Below are 20,662 nucleotides of genomic sequence, written 5' to 3'. Positions count from 1 at the left end.
TAGTTTCACATGTGGGAAACACTCACAACTTGTACAAAACAAATGAACAGACATAAACACTGTAATACTTCAGAGTGAGAAACACACACAACTTCATTTCAGTTTACAAAGGTGAAGTGTAAATAACCCAAATGCAGTGCAAGAAATACTGCAGAATGGCAAAAACTACCAAATATATACGTGAAATGAAGTTTTTCGACATCAACCACTGCTAACAAGGAGGGAAAGGCAGTGCTTTGGAGAATATGTAAAGACACACAGTAATTTGCACTCCAAATTTGTTAACGAAACACTGTTTTTAATCTAAAACAACTAAAAATGTGTAAATATATGTAACCAATTTGCAGAATAACCATGGAAGATACTTCATAAATAAAAGCACAACTCATGTGGTGTAATTCTCTTTAATTAAACTGCAGTAAGCCCAAGACGGAAAATCAATATTATCTGATTTTAACAGCTGCAGCGGAAAATGGTCATGCAAACAAACATATTACAATATTGAGTTTAGTTACAATTAAGTTAATTAATATATTTAAACAGGTAATTTATATTGTTGGATGAATTTTGAAAGAAAATAAAATTTCCAAAAATGTTAGCAATTACTTACCTGCTTTTTATCTTTAATTCCAAGTAAAATACATTACTTACGAGGATAATCGTCAAAGAAACATTAAAATTGTTCACACCGCACACATTTTGGAAAGCATTATTTGAGCAAGAACATATTTCTGAAATATGTTTCAATGAAAAACACACTTTTTTCAAGTTTTTAAGTGAAGATCTTTCCTGTGTCACTTTTGATGTGTACCAAGCATATCGAATCATTAGGGTGAAAACAGGAACTCTCAGTAGATGCCATGTGATCAAATGTATTTTAATTGCATTTTCTCTTAAGTCTTGCTGCTGTTGTAGCAATTCAGGAGCACTTTGCAGTCTTTCTAATTAGTATCTTCGACTTGACAATAGAAATATGCCTCGCAGGGTTGAGCAAGAGGAATACATTTGGGTGGAATGATCTTCACAGTATATGTTACTACACCTCCCTCATTTATGAATGTCTCATCATACACTTCAAATATGCTTGGCATCCCCACAAATCCATCATAGGAAGGAGTTTGTTGTTAGCAAAATATGGTTTTAGTGTTATTTCCAAGAATTGTTCACAGAACTTGTTTATTTGTTTTCCTGACTTGGAGTAAGTGATAACAACATGCTTATATTCCTTTCCTCATTTCTGAGCAGTACCAGCAACTCGAGGACCAAATTAATTGGCAGATCCATGCATATGTAAAAATACAAGGGTTAACTTTTCTCCAAAATGGTCTTTGCACCCTTTTAATCCAGTCTCCTGTTATGCCTTGATTCATACTGGCATCCAGTCTGGTCTTTGTTAATTTTGTAATTGAGGCTGAAGTTTGGCATTTTATGTCTTGTCTGTATAGAGAACTTCTCTACTCTTCCCCATTTCTTAGAGTTAGGCCTACAACATTAGTTTTACTGACAAAGTTTGTGATTTTTCACTGTATTATTAAATGTTTACACTCGAGCCTTTTTGCCCAGGTATCACTAGCAATAAAGTGATTTCTGACAAATATGGAAATGCAACTGCCATCGCCCATTGTTGTAATGTTGTCAACGTGACCTGTTCATACCTGCCTTGGGCATCCTGAATTCTTTCCCATGTTTCGAAGTTGATGAATGCAATTTTGTCATTTCTATTGCCATCTTGTTCTGTTTCTTTCCTTCAATTTTTTCACTTTCTTTCTATTTATTATTTCTTTCCAATATTGAGAACTGTCATTTTAAAGATGGGGACTTCCATTTTGGATGAGCATCAGCAAAATCGATGACTTTCTTCTTAACATTCAAAGACGCCAAAGTACAAGAGGAATATTTGTTAGGATTGTAATCATTGGCATTAACATCTGTACCTGAAGAAGGAACCTGTTACAAATAAAATAGGACTGCCTATATTAAAAATGTGAAAGTGTATGAGCGAGTGGAGAGGTGGGGGGGGGGGGGGGATCGGGGATCGACACATTTCTTCAATTCTTCATAAAGATTTTGTTTGTTGGCTTTGGTGTATACTATCAGATCTCAACCATTTTCTATTAATTCATTTTTCATAATTTCAGTAAGCTGCTCTGCAATTCTTAACCAACAGCTATTGCTAAAGAAACCACAGACACAGGAGGATTGTCAATGGTAATGCCTTTTGCTTTATTAACCGAGCGAGGTGGTGCAGTGGTTAGCACACTGGACTCGCATTCGGCAGGACGACGGCTCAATCCCGACTCCAGCCATCCTGATTTAGGTTTTCCGTGATTTCCCTAAATCGTTTCAGGCAAATGCCGGGATGGTTTCTTTGAAAGGGCACGGCCGATTTCCTTCCCCAACCCGAACTTGCGCTCCGTCTCTAATGACCTCGTTGTCGACAGAATGTTAAACACTAACCATCACCACCACCACCACCACCACCACCTTTTGCTTTATTAATTGAAAATCATAATGAAGAGGACTGGTGATTTTTTTTTAATTGTTTTTTCAAATCTTCCTCAAAATATTTTGTCTCAGTGTTTTCAGTAGTCACTTTGCCGGCAGAAAATTCTTGTTGGGTTTCCATTTTCCAATAAAATAACAAGTTTTTATTGAAAATCACTGCAGATATGTTGCGAAGATGCTGTTCACAACCGTACAGATTGCTACAAAATGCCAGAAAATAGTTGAGACGATAAACTGTAAGAAATAATTTAATTGGATGGATAAAAAAATCTATCACCAAGCGGCGGCAAAACACATGCCTAAAGCGATTGTAATTAGGCAAGCTTCAGGTTTGAAGGGGAAGGGGAAGGAGAGGGTTTAAGGAAAAGGACTGTAGAGATACAGGAAAAGGGGTAGATTTTGGGAAGGTCACCCAGAACAGTGTGTCAGGGGAGACTTACCATACAGGATGAGAAGGAAAGATTGATTTCATCTGACAAAATTTGAAAACCTGCGAGCTTAAAGGTGGAAGACAGGGTAATATGCAGACAGAGATTACTGTTTAAACATCATGCACGATTTAGTAAGAGTGAAAAGCTAAGTGTACTGTACATAACAGAGGTGGGTGGGGCGGGGGGTGAAAAAAGTGGGTAAGACACTGAACGATGTAGAAAACTAAATTGGACTGAAAAAAATAGCAGTTACTGTGAAGAAATGCTGAGAAGGAAGAAATTAATGTCAGGTGGATGGTGAGAACCAAGGACACGTTGTAGCGTTAGTTCCCACCTGCGGAATTCTGAGAAGGTGGTGTCCGGGTTAAGACTCCAGATTGCACATGTGTGGTGAAAGGGGTGCCGAGTTCAGGATTGTCATGTTGTAGAGCATGCTCTGCAACAGGGTATCGCGTGTTGCCACTATACATCCTCTACCTATGGCCATTCATCCTAATTGATAATACTTTGTAACTTTGTACTTGGGGGATGTTGGTATAGAGGGAGATGGCATCAGTGGTGACAAGAGAGGTGTGTGATGGGAGTGGGATGGGCAGAGATTTCAGATGATCTAGGAAATGGTTGGTATTTTTGATATAGGAGGGTAGTCTGTGTACTATGAGCTGCAGGTGCTGATCAACTAAGGCAGATATACATTTGGTGGGTGCTTTGAAGCCAGCAACTATAGGACAGCCAGGATGATTGTGTTTGTGGATCTCAGGAAGAAGGGAAAAGGTGGGGGGGGGGGGGGGGGGTGAGAAGTTCTGAGGATTGAGGTGACAGTCCTTGTGAGGGACCTGAGGTTTTAAGGAGGGGCTTCATGGCACTTTGAATCACTGGATCACTGGGATGGGATCTTGATGGCAGAGGCGTCAGACAGCTGGTGTAGGTCTTCACTAACATACTCCTTTCAGTCAAGTACTACAGTGGCGCCGGCCGCGTTGGTCTAGCGGTTCTAGGTGCTCAGTCCGGAACCGCGCGACTGCTACGGTCGCAGGTTCGAATCCTGCCTCGGGCGTGGATGTGTGTGATGTCCTTAGGTTAGTTAGGTTTAAGTAGTTCTAAGTTCTAGGGGACTGATGACCACAGATGTTAAGTCCCATAGTGCTCAGAGCCATTTGGACCATTTGGGCTACAGTGGTAGATCCTTTGTCCGCTGGGAAGATAATGATGGAGTCATCAGCTTTTAACGAACATAGAGCCTGGAGTTCTGCAGAGGAAAGGTTAAGGTTGTGTTGTAGGGACCAGAGAAAGGGCTGTGAAACAACACTGTATGTGAGAAATTCTTGGAAGGCTTGTAAGGGATAATTTTTAGATAGTGGTTGTGGATCAAGTTGAGATCGTGGTCTGAACTGTTCAAGGCAGTGTTCAGTGTCAGGTTCGCTATTGGAAAGGTATTGGGATTGGGTTGCAAAGTGATATTTCCAATTGATACTATGCATGAAGGAAATAGGTCCTTCACCAAAGCATCATGATCAGATGCAGGTTTAGGGCTGAAATTGAGTTCCTTAGATAATACAGGTAATTCAGGAGGGGAGACTGCTTTATATGAGAGGTTAAAGACACTGTGCTGTTGTTACTGGTTCTTGTGATTATGGGTTATTCTTGTTCTGGAAGACAGTGGTGAAGGCTGTGGGATATTAAGGGGGCTGGCGAAGCTCTATTTGTAGGAGAAGAGTGGTGGTTGATGTTCTGGCTGTTTAGGGAGCTGCAGAGGGACAGTCACTTTATGCCCTTGAACAATGGGGACGGTCAGCGAGCTTCGTCTAAACCCTGGGCCGTGTCAGGATCCCAGGAAATGAACTTGCTTATAACCTGGTCAAACTGGCTATCAGTAAACCGACTCTTGAGATTGGTATTACAGAAACAGATCTCTGATCAGTATTACACCATCAAGTTTTAGTGCCTGGAATACGAAATGTCTCACTCTGACTTCACCAAACTTACTACGGGTGATTAAGAGGACTACGAATATGTGGAGGTCCTCCATGCAGGCCTCTCACAGGGACTCTAGTGTACTTACAGGCTCCGAATTGGCCACACTTGGCTGCCTCATGAATGGTCATCTCCTCCGTAGCAAAGACTCACCCTACTCTCGTCGGGACTCATTTGGCTGTGGTCCTCACTTTGTTCGGCTGTCCAAACCTAGCCACCCTGTGGCAGACTCCTAATCTCTCTGACTCACTTTTGTGTAGGCTCTCTAAATGACCTACACATATATAAACATTTGCGCTGTCTCCGTGTGGCAAAAATTATATATATAGAGGTATGATCATCCCACTAAAAGGAATTAACGTTTATCTAGTGTCCCAGAACTGCCACAACATTCTTAACATGCATGTATCTATGCCTTCGTGTGTTTCTGGGTAGACAGTTTATGGTGGAGCTAAACAATAACTGCAGTTCTGGACAATCCACATCATCTCTCTCCCCAACTGCTACAGCTGCTCTTGGGGTCAGGAGACGATGCCTCAGCGTCTGACGTAGTTTTGTGTTTTATTCGTGAAGCGGGCTTTTACTGTTCTCTCTAAGAGAGGGCCACTTAACCTTATTGACCCATTGAGGGTTTAGCAGAACACACTGTTGCCTCCTCTGCCCAGACTAAGCTGTGGCTGTGTGGGCTTGGCTTGGTTGTCCATCATGATACTCACCCTACCTCCTCTTTTACTTTTCTCTCCCCTCTCGTGTGGTCTGTTAGACTTATTCATCTTTTGCCCTATCCATCGTGCTAGTCTTTCTAAGGCAATTCCAGAGTGGCCTGTAATTCCATGAATTTTACCGGGTTGAATTCACTTTCATGTTACAAATTTGGTGTGTACTGTTCATTTTAAAAAGTCCTGACTCCTGTCAGTGACCCTGTAGTTGGTTCTCATGGCCAGAAAGGAAATTGTAGGATGGAATCCATTGGGTGTTGAGAAAGGTAGTGTACAGTAGTGACAAGGCAATGAGCATTAGGGATGTTAGTGTAAAGGGAGGTGGCATTGAACAGTTATGAGCAGGGAGCCAGGCAGTAAAGGTGTAGAGGTAACAATTACTGTCTTTTGTATAAGAGGGTAGGTTATGGATAACGGGTTGAAAGTATTTGTTAATAAGGGCAGAGATTCTCTCTGTGGGGCATAGTTTGCAGCCACAATAGGTCGTCCTTTGTTGTTGAGATTTTATATTTCAGGAAGCATGTAGAAGGTAAGGAGTGTGGGTCGTGGTGGGATTTAGGAGTGAGGCAGTCTCCTGGGATAAGTCTAGGATGGACCTAGGAATTTGAGGAGAGACTGAAGATCACGCGTGCTTTCTGGAATTTGATCACAGTGGCAGGGTTTTGTGGTGGATGTGTATGACAGCTAATGGAGCTCCTCAGCCAGGTAATCTCTGCACTTCATAACAACAGAGGTGGAGCCTTTGTCTGGGTCAGTTTTTAGGTGGTGGATTGCAGTTATCTTTCCTCACCATTATTCCCCAAATCCCTCAACATAGAAACTTAACAGCACCTCTTGCTCTTCAGCGTCCATGATACCGCCAGGTTGGTAAGTCAAAGTGGAAAAGGCTTCTTCCCCACCAGTAAAACATTTGCCCTCCGTCGCATCATTTGGGTGTACTGTGCTTACATTTGCATTTGGTATCTGTACACGAATAAAAAAAGTCGGCTCCACTACCACCATAAATTAAGGTTTCTATTTGACCGGCTTTCATTGGCACAGTAGGAAGAAACTGAGATATATTGCTACCTCATATAGCAACACGTATCACCGCACACTTCCACAGGCAGCACTACAGCATCCTCCCCCACCCCTACACTGCAATCTTTGTGCCTCCCCCTCACATCTCCTTTACCCCCACTACCCACCCCAGTTGAGATCGCTATTCACTGCAGACAGGCCTCAGTGCCCAGAGATGACAAGGACCCTGTGCCTGTGCTTGTGCCTGTATGCTGCTCAGTCCTTCTTGTATGTAGTGAGTAGCAATGTATTCTAATGCTTACACAAGTATAGACTAGTTGTATGTGCCAAGGAAACATTCACAGAAAATAATGAACATTGCCATAAATTCTTACTTGTGTACTGGGATTATCCCCAAGATGGAGACAAAAATGAATTCTAAGCAATGGAACTGAAGTTTGTCAGAAACATGTACTGGGAGATCAACAAGAATATTTTCTTATACTGGTATCCTTCCTTTTCATCATTTAGAAAGCTTCAGTTGTTTGAAATTTTTTGATTTATGTGAAATAGTGCGGTCTCATGCTTCCCAGTTGCACCATCTTGAAACCGTTTCCCTTTCCTGTAGCACTTGGTGATGCCATGTAGCCAGCAGCAACTTTACCTCGTTCAACTAATTAACGTGGAATACTGTAGGTCAATAGAGGAATAGAGTTTTTGTCGCTTGATGTTTATCTTGTCAACATAAATGCATTGAGTGTGACTTGTATTTATCATCAGTAATTTATTGTGTTTTCTGTTGTACAGGCCTACATTGAACAAATGTCAGAGGAAGAGTTTGAAAGACACAAGGAAGCTTTAGCAGCTCAACGTTTAGAAAAACCAAAACGGTTATCTGCACGTTCATCACGATTTTGGGCTGAAATAACTTCCCAACAGTATAATTTTGATCGTGTAAATATAGAAGTTGCATACCTTCGTACCTTGACAAAAAATGATATTTTGAATTTCTATAAGGTGGGTTTTTGACCGCAGTTATAAAAAAAAATTCGATTTCTGTTCACTTGTAACTGTAGCAATTTATCTAACTTATGTGGAATATACAGGAACTAATACATCACAGTTCTCCAAAGCGACACAAACTAGCTGTGTATGTTGTATCAACTGCTGAAGGGGGTGCAGGAAATATGCCGAGGCCATCTGCTCCAGATGCAGTCATTGATGGCATGTTGCCACCACCATCATTTTACAAGAAGGTCAGTATATCATTTCTCGAAAGTGTTTGTGCTCACACATGTGTAACCCATACTGTCTAAACTGAATCTCCTCCAGTGCTAGTACCATTGTTGAAAAGAAATATACTCTAATTGGTGATTGTGTAACAATTAACATAATCCAATATAATGGAAGGAAACATTCCACGTGGGAAAAATTATATATAAAAACAAAGATGAGGTGACTTACCGAACAAAAGCACTGGCAGGTCGATAGACACACAAACAAACACAAACATACACACAAAATTCAAGCTTTCGCAACAAACTGTTGCCTCATCAGGAAAGAGGGAAGGAGAGGGGAAGACGAAAGGAAGTGGGTTTTAAGGGAGAGGGTAAGGAGTCATTCCAATCCCGGGAGCGGAAAGACTTACCTTAGGGGGAAAAAAGGACAGGTATACACTCGCACACACGCACATATCCATCCACACATACAGACACAAGCAGACATATTTATGTCTGCTTGTGTCTGTATGTGTGGATGGATATGTGCGTGTGTGCGAGTGTATACCTGTCCTTTTTTCCCCCTAAGGTAAGTCTTTCCGCTCCCGGGATTGGAATGACTCCTTACCCTCTCCCTTAAAACCCACTTCCTTTCGTCTTCCCCTCTCCTTCCCTCTTCCCTGATGAGGCAACAGTTTGTTGCGAAAGCTTGAATTTTGTGTGTATGTTTGTGTTTGTTTGTGTGTCTATCGACCTGCCAGCGCTTTTGTTCGGTAAGTCACCTCATCTTTGTTTTTATATATAATTAACATAATCCAGATTACACATTGCAGCTGTACTTACATACATGCTGGCTCACACATTGTAGTTAACTTTATTTAACATTGTTCTGCTAAATTAATTTTACTACTTTTTAATCATCATTAGTGGCTTTTGTGGTTATAAAACAAAAGCTGTTATCATATTGATTGAAACTTATTATGTTATAGTAGCAGCATCTTGAACAGTTTCCAACTTTGGACCAGGTCTGATGGAACCAAAAACCTATTCATCATATCCCATATTTCTTTTTTTTCTTCTTTGCCCACAACATTTGTCTTCTGAAACCTTATATTAACTGTCTTCTTCGGTGTCCTTTCTTCTTCTTCTGTTCTTGTTGTATGTCCATATCATAAAGATCTTGAATTTTTTGTTTTGTCTTTGAGAGACTATGATTGTAACAGATCTCTCATTCTCTTGTTTCTTCAAGAATCTATGCAAGCCAATGCAATTCTTGTCCTCAATACTCATTTCACAGGCTTATATTCTGCTTTTTCATTTCCTTAATTGTTCAATTGTTGCAGAAAAGTTTAAATGTGCACATGATAAGTCTTATATATTCTTCTTTTCCACCTTTGGGGCACTTATTTCTTCCAAATTAGTCTTCTTATGCATTAAAAAGTTGCCCCACTTTTATATATTTTTAGCATATCTTTTTTGTTTCTTTTGTGTTGTCAATCCAAGCACAGCCAAATGCATTACAAGGAGGAGTTGTGTGTTATGAAATGAGATACTCAGTGAAGAACCAGGATATTGTAACATCAGTAGAAGACAAGAACAGATTTGATACTAAAGTTTTGTGAGAAACATTCTGTAAAAAGTGGAGTGCCCCAAGTGCTTAGGCATACTAGGTTATACTACATGGAACTACAGCCTTGGGACAACTTTGGGACAAGCATCTGCCAAGCAGTTACACAATAGCTAGACTTTGGATTCTGAGAGGTGCTCAGTTTTGTTGCGACTGAAAGAGAACAACTCTGACTTTGTCATTGAGGCAGCCATCAGGTGGCCAGTTTTCATATCAAAGATTGTACAGGTAGCACAGTGTTACAGAATATTCTGTTGCACCAGTTTAATAATTAATCTTCTTAAATTAAAAACAAGTCTATGAATACTCTCATTAATTAAAAAGAAGTTATCAGGTGTTTTTTTAGGGGCTGTTTTTAGTATGTGCATAGCATAGAATTTACAGTCGCACTTTGCTTTGCAGTGGTACATTGCCGAAGATTACACTCTACACTTTGTCATCTGTCAGTGTCTCACTGCCCATGACTACTCAGTCCTGTTCGCTGAGGGAGAGGAGAAGAGGTAGGGTGGGGGATTTGGGAGCCATAAAAAATACAAATACAAATAGAAATTAGGTAACCCATTTGTGAGACTGAAAATGTCACACAATGTTTCTGTGTTAGTACAGTCCACCTGCTTAGCTGGATGGTAATGTGCTTGCCTCCCATGCCAGTGGGCCTGGGTTCGATTCCCAGCCGGGTTGGAGATTTTCTCCACTTGTGGACTGGGGGTTGTGTTGTCCTCCTCATCATTTCATTCTCATCACCGGCACACAAGTCGTCCAATGTGGCCTCCCAGCCAATTATGCCATACGCTCATTTCCATTTTCTGTGTTAGTATATGTGGAATAGTTCACGAATAAGGTGTCTCGTTACATTTCATTTTGAAACAGACTTTTGTGATGCCACTAAGTGTAATGTCTATGAGGGCGTGCTGAAAAGTAGTGCCTCCAAATTTTTAATGTGAAAACACTTGAAACTTTTTAAATAAAAGAAATGCTATTAACATTCTACATCTTTGTTTGTCACGTCTTCATATTTACAGCCTTCTGCCACAAGTGAGCTCTGAATTGTAGCATGTAACTTTGCGGTGTGTAACGTAACTGTGTCAGTTCGTAAGAAATCCTGTGCTGTAATAGTGTTTCGAATTTGAAGAGTTCATCGACAAAGCAGTACGAGTTGAGGTGAGGTTGCAGCTGTACTGACAGTCGAATATTCTACAGTGACAATATCAACAAACTGATCTCTTCTCAGCAGAAATGCTTTTGTTGCCGAGTTGACTGTGCTGAAAAAGAAGTATGTAAACACAAAGAATAAAGATGTAGAAAGTTAATAATGTTTGTTTTACTGAAAAAAATTTGAGAGTTTTCACATAGGAAAAATTCAGAGAGAACACTTCTGAACATGTCCTCGTACTCCAGCATCTCAACTAATAATAAAAGTTTACCTTTACTTTGAAAATACATCATAAGGAAAATTTATTTGAAAAAACTGTAAAATCGCACTTAATTTCAGGAGGTGAAATTCCAAGTACTCGTGGATTACACACAAAAACAGTCCATGCTGTTATAATCTTTAGTTTATTTCAGGTAGTAGAAAGGGATAGGTTGCAGGAAGTCAAAAAAGGGGGCAGGTCACTCAGAGACCCTGATGTGAAGACAGGAAGGGGAGGTGACAGAGAGAGCAGGGTACCAGAGTGGCGAGTATGGGAGGGGAGTGGAGACTGCAACTAGTAGGGGGAAAGTTCTTAGAATCTTGCCTCCTGAAGGTGAGGCGTGGCCAGCCATTGCCTCTCCTTGTAGTTTTAAAATCTATGTGATACACATTTTGTCCTAATTTGTAATGATTTTTATGTTCTCACCTGTTTGTTTCCAGCCAACGAGAATACAGGATATCACAGAGTTCAAGAGCAGTCAGGGGTTATTCCCTCTTGTGAAGCCGTACATCAATATACCATCAAAATCAAAGTCAAAACTGTAGTGAATTCTTTACAACCATCAGTCTTTAGGGCTCAACAGATACGGTCAAAACCTTTACACATGTTGGATACTGACAGCAGACGAGATATCTTTTGCTACTGTGTATTCTCTGTGGTACGAGTATGTATTTTATGTAGTTTTCGTATGGGTGCTGCATTTTCCGGGACAAGTATCATACAGTGTGATAGTTTAACTCCTCACCTGCACTGTATCTGCAATTAAGTTCCTGTACATAGGAATTTAAAATAGTGTTAAAGGCCATATTTCAGATAAATACTTCAGTATTGTAAGTACGTGACTGCAAGTACTTTAGAAGTAAACATTGGTACTGTAGAATTTGTGATAGTCCATTACTTTCCGGTACTGACCAAAAGACATTTCTCAAAAATAGTTCATACCTTTCATACCCTGAAATGACTATTAACTGATAAAGAAAACTGCTGCACTGTAGTTATTACAATCTACTATTGTTATAAATTATTGAATTACAGTTCCACAGTAGTTCAGTATTTAAATTGTGCTCCAGAACAGTGGTTCTCATCCAATAACAAACACTGTTGCAGCAACCAATTATGAGCTCACGTATGGTAATAATTAATTCACAACAACATAGAGAATTTATTTTTTATAATAGTACTTATGCAGATCAAGAGGTAATGAAATAATGTTTCATAAGAGAGTAAATGAAACCAGGATTCATTATTACTTAAGAAATATAGATAAATCACTGCATTAATTTATTAAACTGTACATCATGAAAAAGAATGATATTTTATTATTGTTCAAAGGTTTTATGTCAAATTCTGTTGTTGCTTAAATATGGGCTAATTATTGTGGCTAATTGGGATTTAAGTGGTAATAAAATTGTCTGAATCAGTTGCCATTTCTTTGCTTGATCATTAATCAGGAGAATATCACTAAACATACATAACTGTACTACATTAATTGTCCTCAAGTATAACTCACCATTAGTTTGAAATAGTTCAAAGTTGTGTTGATAATAAAAATCATATGATAAAACATAAATATAAGAAAGTGTAATTTCAGAAATAAAACAAGTGACTTCCACCACTAAAGAAATACTGTAACTAGCACTGTGAGGAAAGCATGCTAATGAACCAGTGACCCATTGATACTTACACATGTACGACCTTATTCCTAGACTATCATAACAGCACCATGTCATTAGAAAAAAATTTTGACATAATGAACTTCCCCTGATTTCTACATGTAATATTTCTGAAACTGCTTGAAGGAGATAAATTAGTGCCCTGATTGCACTTAGTTCAGTTACCAGTTCCTGTTAAATTTTGAGATATTGTAGGAGTATTTTATTAAATATTAAACATAGTTTCAGAAATCCTCAGCATGCGTCAATAATCCGTAAATAAATACTGGAAAATACCCACTTTACCCACGCAATTGTTTTCTTCATTAGGATACTAATCTAAAAGTACAGTAAGCTGTATATTCTAATCGATATATCTGGAAACTGAACATGTATAGTTCGATTTGTTCACACAGTAATTAGACACTCGAAGCTTCATGTGCGGAGTGTTACATTGCACGATGAAATGTGCTTTCGTGGTCAAGAAACATCACTTAGTTTTCCTGCTAGACATTTATTTGTGTGTGCACAGAATGCGTGTGACCTGTGTTTTGAAACAGGTATGTCTAATCATTTGTTGAAGGAGCCAGTTGTTAGTGCCCCCTGGCAAGAGAAATATTGCAGAATGGTATGCTGATAGCAGATGCTGACGTTTTGGCCAGTAAAAACAAATAATTTAATCTTCAAAAGATTGAGAGAGATGATATTTTAATTGTGATGGGGGACATTACACTGGCACAGCTATAATTCTATACTTATTGCAGGTAAAAACCTGTCTGTAGAATTTTTACTCATATATTTCCTTTCTTTCTCCTTTAAACATCTAAGCTTCCTCTTGAAGCAGCTTATATCCCATCAGTCCAAAACATTCCAAGGCTGGATTAATAAAAAAAATTGAGAAAAGTTAGGATGGATGTTTTAATTCTTCAGGCGTTCTACATAGTCCTCACCTGCTTGAATACAACACAGAGAACGTTCTTATAACCCTGTCAGACCGTCGGAAAAGACCTTCTTTGGGATATTGTTCAACTTGCATGTTACATTGATTTGAATGTTGGTTATATTGTCCAAGTGTTTGACCCTTCATGTAAATTTCTGCACTTTGATGTTTTGTGTTGGTAACACCTAATCTTGTCACCCATGATGATTTCTTCCAGAAAAGAATTGTCTGCATATTTTCAAGAGGGGAGGCATGCAGCACAAACTCTGCACACACTTTTCTCTTCTCAAAACATTCGGGAGAATGTCTTGAATTCGTGATTTACTGTTATTGCTTCATTGCGATTTGTTTTGTGACTTTGTTGACACACTGCAGCTGCACTCTGCTGCTTAACAGTGCCTGCTCACAACGGACTGTTTAATGCACATCTGTCATTTACTGTTGTTTGTTCAAGCTGCCACTGTAGTTAGTGCCCTGACATCACTTATATGCGAGGAATAAAGTCAGTCTTGGAATTTTTTGGTCAGATGGTGTATAACAAAAACAATGCAATGTCAGGAATGCTCAGCCAGCAAGATAGTTGATACAGTAATAAAATATTACATTTATGGAGCAAAGACTGCACCATGTACAGTTACATTGCCATGAGTAAACTTATAAGACAGAAAATACTTACTTTCAAATTCAAACTTATCTGTTGTAGGTGCTGTAGAATACTGTAATTGTATATTAAATGAAATACAGATACAGTGGCAATTCCTTTTCATATGAGGACCGACAAATGGTAGTGCCAGATTATTGAGTTTGTTTGAAATTTAGTTTAAACATGCATAGGCTATACTTTATTAAATCCATAGATATATTCATTTTCACAGGGAACTTAGTTATGGGTGTGGACGTACACAGTAGTATCACAGACTATGAAGCATGTCCTGAATGTTTAGTTGTTGCATAACATCGTTACTGCATGTATCTAGGTGTTGCATATCATCTCCATGAAGTGGCAGTAGCACCATGAGAAATCTTGAAGTTTTCTGTGTCCTCTTCTTCATTGGCCTCTTCTTCATCACTTTCGTAATTACTTTCCTGCATGCTTTTGATTTTTTCTTCGCATGTTAATGTTTAGTCTCTCTCACAGTTTTCTTCTTCAGCCACTTATCAGCATCATCTTCAAAAATTTCTCGTTCTCCTGGAAGCTTTCAGAACATGTCAGTGTACAATGTGCCAGCAAGTTTATGGTTCCAAATTAACTGGCTCATCACCGTACTCAAAACGAACTCCAACACTGTGTCAAAGGATGGCCAGCTCTTCATTATGGCAGCGTTCTCCACTGTATCCCATGCTTTTGATGTTTGGGAAGCAATATCACATAAGTTCACTGCTTTCCACACCTTCGAATAGGCTCAGTGAAGTCATTTTCACATTTGTTCAGCAAGGAGACAAGAAGTGGATGTTGATTATAATGTTTAACTGATTCCAAAATTTCACGGATGAATCAGGGCTGTCACACTGGGTGCAAGAAAAAGTGCTTGTGTACCATTGGACATTGAATCACATCAGAGGGACCACTGGGAGCACAGTCATTTGTAAGGATAGCTTTCAGTACGAGCCTTTCCTTCTTCAGCTCTTTCTCACATCTGGTAGAAATGTTTCGTGGATCTGCTGAGAAAATATTTCTCTGTCCATCCATGCTTGCTTCTGAGCACAGCTTTGTCTCCTTAGCGTATTTCTGTAACTTTGTTGAAAAGAATGTGGATGTTGGGGGTTTCCCAATTACCACGGGTGGTAGTTTGACTCCCATTTGCGTCACAAAATGCATTTAAAATTACATACTGATTCTGTTGGTTGTACCAGCTAACTTCCTTCTCATTCTAGGCAGCTAATGTTTTTCAAGGAAGCATCTTGTAGAAGATGCTGTTTCATCAGCATTGTACGAGACATCAGTAGTTAAATAGTTTTCCTCTATTTTCTTCCTTGTCTTGTTTACTGCATTTTTTCATTAGTTGAGCAATTTTCCATGGCAACAATCAGCTGCCACAGTCATGTCATTTTCTCCAGTTTAGTTGCCAACCCTCACTTACTACATACAATTTACTGCCACTGAGTTGTTTATTAAATATATATGATTTTTCATTTATTATTAGGCCACTGACTGGAATTCTCTTACTGCTGTCTTGTACGAATTATCTTTAAACAGCTACTCGTATGTCCATTTCTTCATTCTCACTCTTTCGCATAATCTTCCATTTCCCCAACTCGTTCACTATTGAGGTCGCATACTGTCAGATAACATCTCCTTTCAAATAACTGAGCGAAAGTCGTTGGCAACTGCCTATATTTTGAGAGGAGCACACCCTGCCAGTTTGTATGCTTGATTTCTACTCAAGCAACTGGTAGCTGGATGGGGATCCAGTTATTGAGAGGCAGATCACTGAGGGCTGGATTAGTGAGAGTTAAGTGTATATACAATTGCAATCAGTCACATGCAGATTGCTCGTCACTGGCATCTTAATTATACTTAATTACTTACACTCTACTGAAAACATAACAATTAGAAAGCGGTTCAGTCAAAAGAATTTTACAGATAACTTCTGAACCACTAATTCCATTATAATTTCAGGAGAAAAAAGCATTCATATGCCAACTTTTTTTCTCAACTGTAGATCTGTCTGGTGGAGTGCCTTCCGTGCCCTGCAATACAGATAGTGGTGCAGTAGGTACCTCCATGTTGGAAGGATGACTGCGGAGAGGTCAGAATAATGTGCCGTTCCTGGAAAAGGGCAGCAGCCTTTTCAGTGATTGTATGGAGCAACAGACTGGATGATTGAGGCATCTGGCCTAGTAACATTAGTCAATGTGATACAGCTATTTTGGTATTGAAGGTGGCTGAAAGCAAAGAGAAACCTCAGCTGTTATCTTTCGCGAAGACATGCAACTTGCATTCTCCTGGATAAAATGTTATATCCCATAATCATATAGATAGGTTAGAGAACTTGAAAAGAGAGTGACCAGGTTGAAGTTATAGTCAGAGTTAGTGAATAGTGATGACAGGAAGAACAGGATTTGCAATCAGCTGAGTATGCGGATATCAACACAAAATAAAATAGGGGTAATGCAGGTCTCGTTCTATCAATGAACATGAAAATAGAAATGTAGATTAGCTACTATGAATACAATAGTGAAATGTGAATTAGCTGCTGTGAACAGAATACTGATCACATTATGGTTGCAAAAATAGACACAAGGTCATCACCAGTCACATGCCTTCTAGCTCCCACATATGATGAAGAGATAGAGTGAGTGTGTGTGTGACTAGAGAAATTCTTATTACTAAAGGAGACAAAAATTTAATCATATGGACGGACTGCATTTAAATAGTAAAAAATGGAAGATTGGTAGAAAAATAATTTGGAAAATGGAATGAAAGGAAAAGTCATCTGGTAGAACTGTGCACAGAGCACGATCTGAGCATTGCTAATACTCAGTTTAAAAACTATCTGTAATTTTTTGTACACTTGGATTGGATACACACACATGCAAACAACACTCATGTATGGGCATGACTGGCGGTACAGTGAAAACGACCGACCAGTGAGATTTTATACAAGAACTACATGGGTTAAACTTTTTGCACATTGATTAGCAGAAACTTAACATTTTTTATAGTTTAGTGTGCATCAGAGATCCATTCACACTAACTAAGAGTATTGTATACATTAGCAAGGCCTACTTTGAACTTGTCCTGCAACATCAGTGGAATATTTCCTGAATGGCTGAAATATGCTGAAGTTAAGCCACTGTTTAAGAAGGGAGATAAAGAAATAGCATCAAATTTCCGTCCAATTTCACTGTTACCAGCATTCTCAAAAATTTTCGAAAAAGTAATGTACCGTCGTCTTTATAACCATCTTATCTCAAATAACATACTGTCAAAGTCACAGTTTGGATTTCTAAAAGGTTCTGATATTGAGAAGGCTATCTTCACTTACAGTGAAAATGTGCTTAATTCATTAGACAAAAAATTGCAGGCAACTGGTATATTTTGTGATCTATCAAAGGCATTTGACTGTGTAAATCACAATATCCTTTTAAGTAAACTAGAATATTATAGTGTAACAGGAAATGCTGCAAAATGGTTCAAATCTTATATCTCTGGCAGGAAACAAAGGGTGTTATTAGGAAAGAGCTTGATACATGTCTATCAGGCATCATCCAACTGGGAACTAATTACATGTGGGGTCCCACAAGGTTCCATTTTGGGGCCCTTACTTTTTCTTGTGTATATCAATGACCTTTCATCAGTAACATTACCAGATGCCAAGTTTGTTTTGTTTGCCGATGATACAAACATTGCAATAAATAGCAAATCAAGTGTAGTCTTAGAAAGATCAGCCAATAAAATATTTGTGGACATTAATCACTGGTTCCTAGCCAATTCTTTGTCACTAAACTTTGAAAAAACACACTACATGCAGTTCAGAACTTGTAAGGGGTGTCCCAAGAGTATATGTCTAACATATGATGACAAGAAGATAGAAGAAGTGGACAGTGTTAAATTCTTGGGATTACAGCTTGATAATAAATTCAATTGGGAGGAGCACACCACAGAACTGCTGAAGCGTCTTAACAAATCTCTGTTTGCAATGCGAATTTTGTCAGACGTAGGGGATATAAAAATGAAAAAGCTGGCATACTATGCTTACTTTCATTCCATAATGTCATATGGGAATATTTTTTGGGGTAATTCATCAAGCCAAGCTAAAGTTTTCCGGGCACAAAAACGTGCAGTAAGAATTATATGTGGTGTGAACTCAAGAACATCCTGCAGAAGCCTGTTTAGGGAACTAGGGATACTAACTACAGCTTCCCAGTATATTTATTCCTTAATGAAATTTGTCATTAAAAATATATCACTTTTTCAAACCAACAGCTCAATTCATGGAATCAATACTAGAAATAAGAATAATCTTCACAAGAATTTAAAGTCACTTAGTCTTGTACAAAAAGGTGTGCATTATTCAGGAACACACATTTTCAATAACTTGCCAGCAGCCATAAAAAGTTTAACAACCAATGAAATTCAGTTTAAGAGAAGCCTAAAGGATTTATTGGTGGCCAACTCCTTCTACTCCATTGATGAATTTCTTAGTAAAACCAACTGATTTGTATATAAGTACAACATAACTTCTGCACAATTTCAGTGCAGTAATGTGTTCACTGAAAATTTGTGTGTGTGTGTGTGTGTGTGTGTGTGTGTGTGTGTGTGTGTGTGTGTGTGTAAGTATAATCTAACTTCTGCACCATTTCAGTGCAGTAATGTGTTCATTGTAAATAACTATTACAGTAGTTGTATTACATGTTTATTACCTTATAAATAAATAAAAAACGTTTTTTATTTTAAATTCAGTGCATTAGTATTTGTAAAATGACTCTTAGTGTTCATTAAAAATGACGATCATTCCACTTGGGACCTGTGGAATGGTACATTAGCTTATTTGTTTTAGTTGTAAATATTTGTCATGTATTGTTGTTTTTCTGACATGTTCCACATCCAGGAGGACCTCCTCACTACGGATCAATTGGAATGAAAGTAAATCTAATCTAATCTAATCTAATCAGATATTTGGGCAATGCATTTGTTTACATGAAGGTACAACTTATTGTTCAATGAAGAGAGTATAGCTGGCTATTGACACAATAAATCTAATTGATGAAAGTTGAAAACATAAAAATGTGAGATTGACAGTGTGTGCAAAATTGCAAAGTAGGAATGGTTGGACGAGAAATGCAAGACTGTAGAAATGTGCAGGACTATGGAAAAGATAGTCACCTGTAAGAAAATTAGAGATCTTTAGAGAAAAGAGGAGCATCTGTATGAATATTAAGAGCTGATATGGCATGCCAGAACCAAGATAGAGAGAGAAGAGGAAGTAGATGAATGTGAGAAGAGAAACAAGACACGGCAAGATGAATTTGATAGGGCTCTGAGAGACCAAAGCTGAACCAAGTCCCTTGTAGACTACTTTCCCTCGGAAGTACTGAGATCCTTGGGAGAGTCAGCCATGACAGAACTGTTCCACTTCGTATATTAGACAGCCGAAATATCCTCGGACTTCAATAAAAGCATAGTAATTGCTGTTCCAAAGAATGAAGATGCTGACAGCTGTGAGTATTACTCAACTGTCATTTTAATAACTCACAGTCGCAAAATACTTACAAAAATAATATGCAGAAGAATGGAAAAATGTGTAGAAGCTGACCTCAGGGGAGGTCGATTTTGGTTCCAGAGAAATAAGAGAATACACAATGCAATACTCACTCTACAGCCTAGTGCAACCCTAGAGGGTTTCCGGGTGCAGTAGTGTAAATGTTGAAATCTAATACTAATTTTTAATATAAATGAACAAGCTTTATTAATAGAATTGTAGGCATTTTTGTGAACCAGAATAGTCATTCAGTAAATCAAGTTTTTAATTATTATGTAAGAAGATTTACTCGGGGACAAGTCATGTTTTGTCATCTAATGTGTTGTATTTAGAGGCGCAATAAAAGCTGTAAAAGATTGGAGTTGATATTTTCTGGTTTTTAGGAAAAATTAAATTATTCCACAGGTAAGAAGAATATTTAACAAGCTGGGGAATCGTAGATTACTGTGAGCTGAAGATCATGAGGTAACTTCAAATATAAATGAACCCCCGCAGTAGCAGGCACACTTTTCGCAGTCTACTGTTGCAGGATGGTTACCGGTAAAGTGCTAGATGAGAGTCACTCAAAAAAGCAGGAATGAGAGTGAGAGCAACAAATTTGGGGGCTGTGAGACCCCTGCAGATGTAAGTAGTTTTGAGAGAAGTTTTGGACTAATCGGTAGCACTGCTAGTGGTTGGTGTGGAAGATGTGAGGGCAGCCATCTTTCCCAGTGAAGTGCCTCGTGCAGAAATCCTTTCTCTAATGTATGTCAACCATTCTGCATACAACTCGAACATCTTTGGGCTTGGACTGTTCATTACACTAACCACGTAAATAATTTAATTTGTGTCTGGGGAAATGTAGGTGTTTTTAGTCAGTCCTCTCCTGCAATTCAAGCAGTAATAACAAAGTCATGTTCATGTTTCTGGATTAATTGGATACATCAATTGAATCTCTTTTGTCTTTCCATTCTGGGATTTAGGTATCTTCCCATTCAAAT

At 38.7% G+C, this 20,662-nt stretch overlaps 1 protein-coding gene across 1 annotated transcript in view; it reads left to right on the top strand.

Moving 5' to 3' along the window:
* Nucleotides 1–11,764, top strand: part of LOC124802438 (insulin-degrading enzyme) — a 202,126-nt gene extending 190,362 nt beyond the window's left edge. Inside the window, 3 exon segments of the mRNA XM_047263222.1 lie at nucleotides 7,436–7,645; nucleotides 7,735–7,884; nucleotides 11,325–11,764. Of these exon segments, the coding sequence (XP_047119178.1) occupies nucleotides 7,436–7,645; nucleotides 7,735–7,884; nucleotides 11,325–11,429 (465 nt within the window). The 3' untranslated portion in view covers nucleotides 11,430–11,764.
* Nucleotides 11,765–20,662: the final 8,898 nt, after the last annotated feature.

Source organism: Schistocerca piceifrons, chromosome 6, assembly GCF_021461385.2.
Source record: "Schistocerca piceifrons isolate TAMUIC-IGC-003096 chromosome 6, iqSchPice1.1, whole genome shotgun sequence".
In the NCBI taxonomy this organism is placed as follows: domain Eukaryota; kingdom Metazoa; phylum Arthropoda; class Insecta; order Orthoptera; family Acrididae; genus Schistocerca; species Schistocerca piceifrons.
Note: the sequence above shows the minus strand (reverse complement) of the source record. Positions and strands in the feature narration are given on the sequence as shown.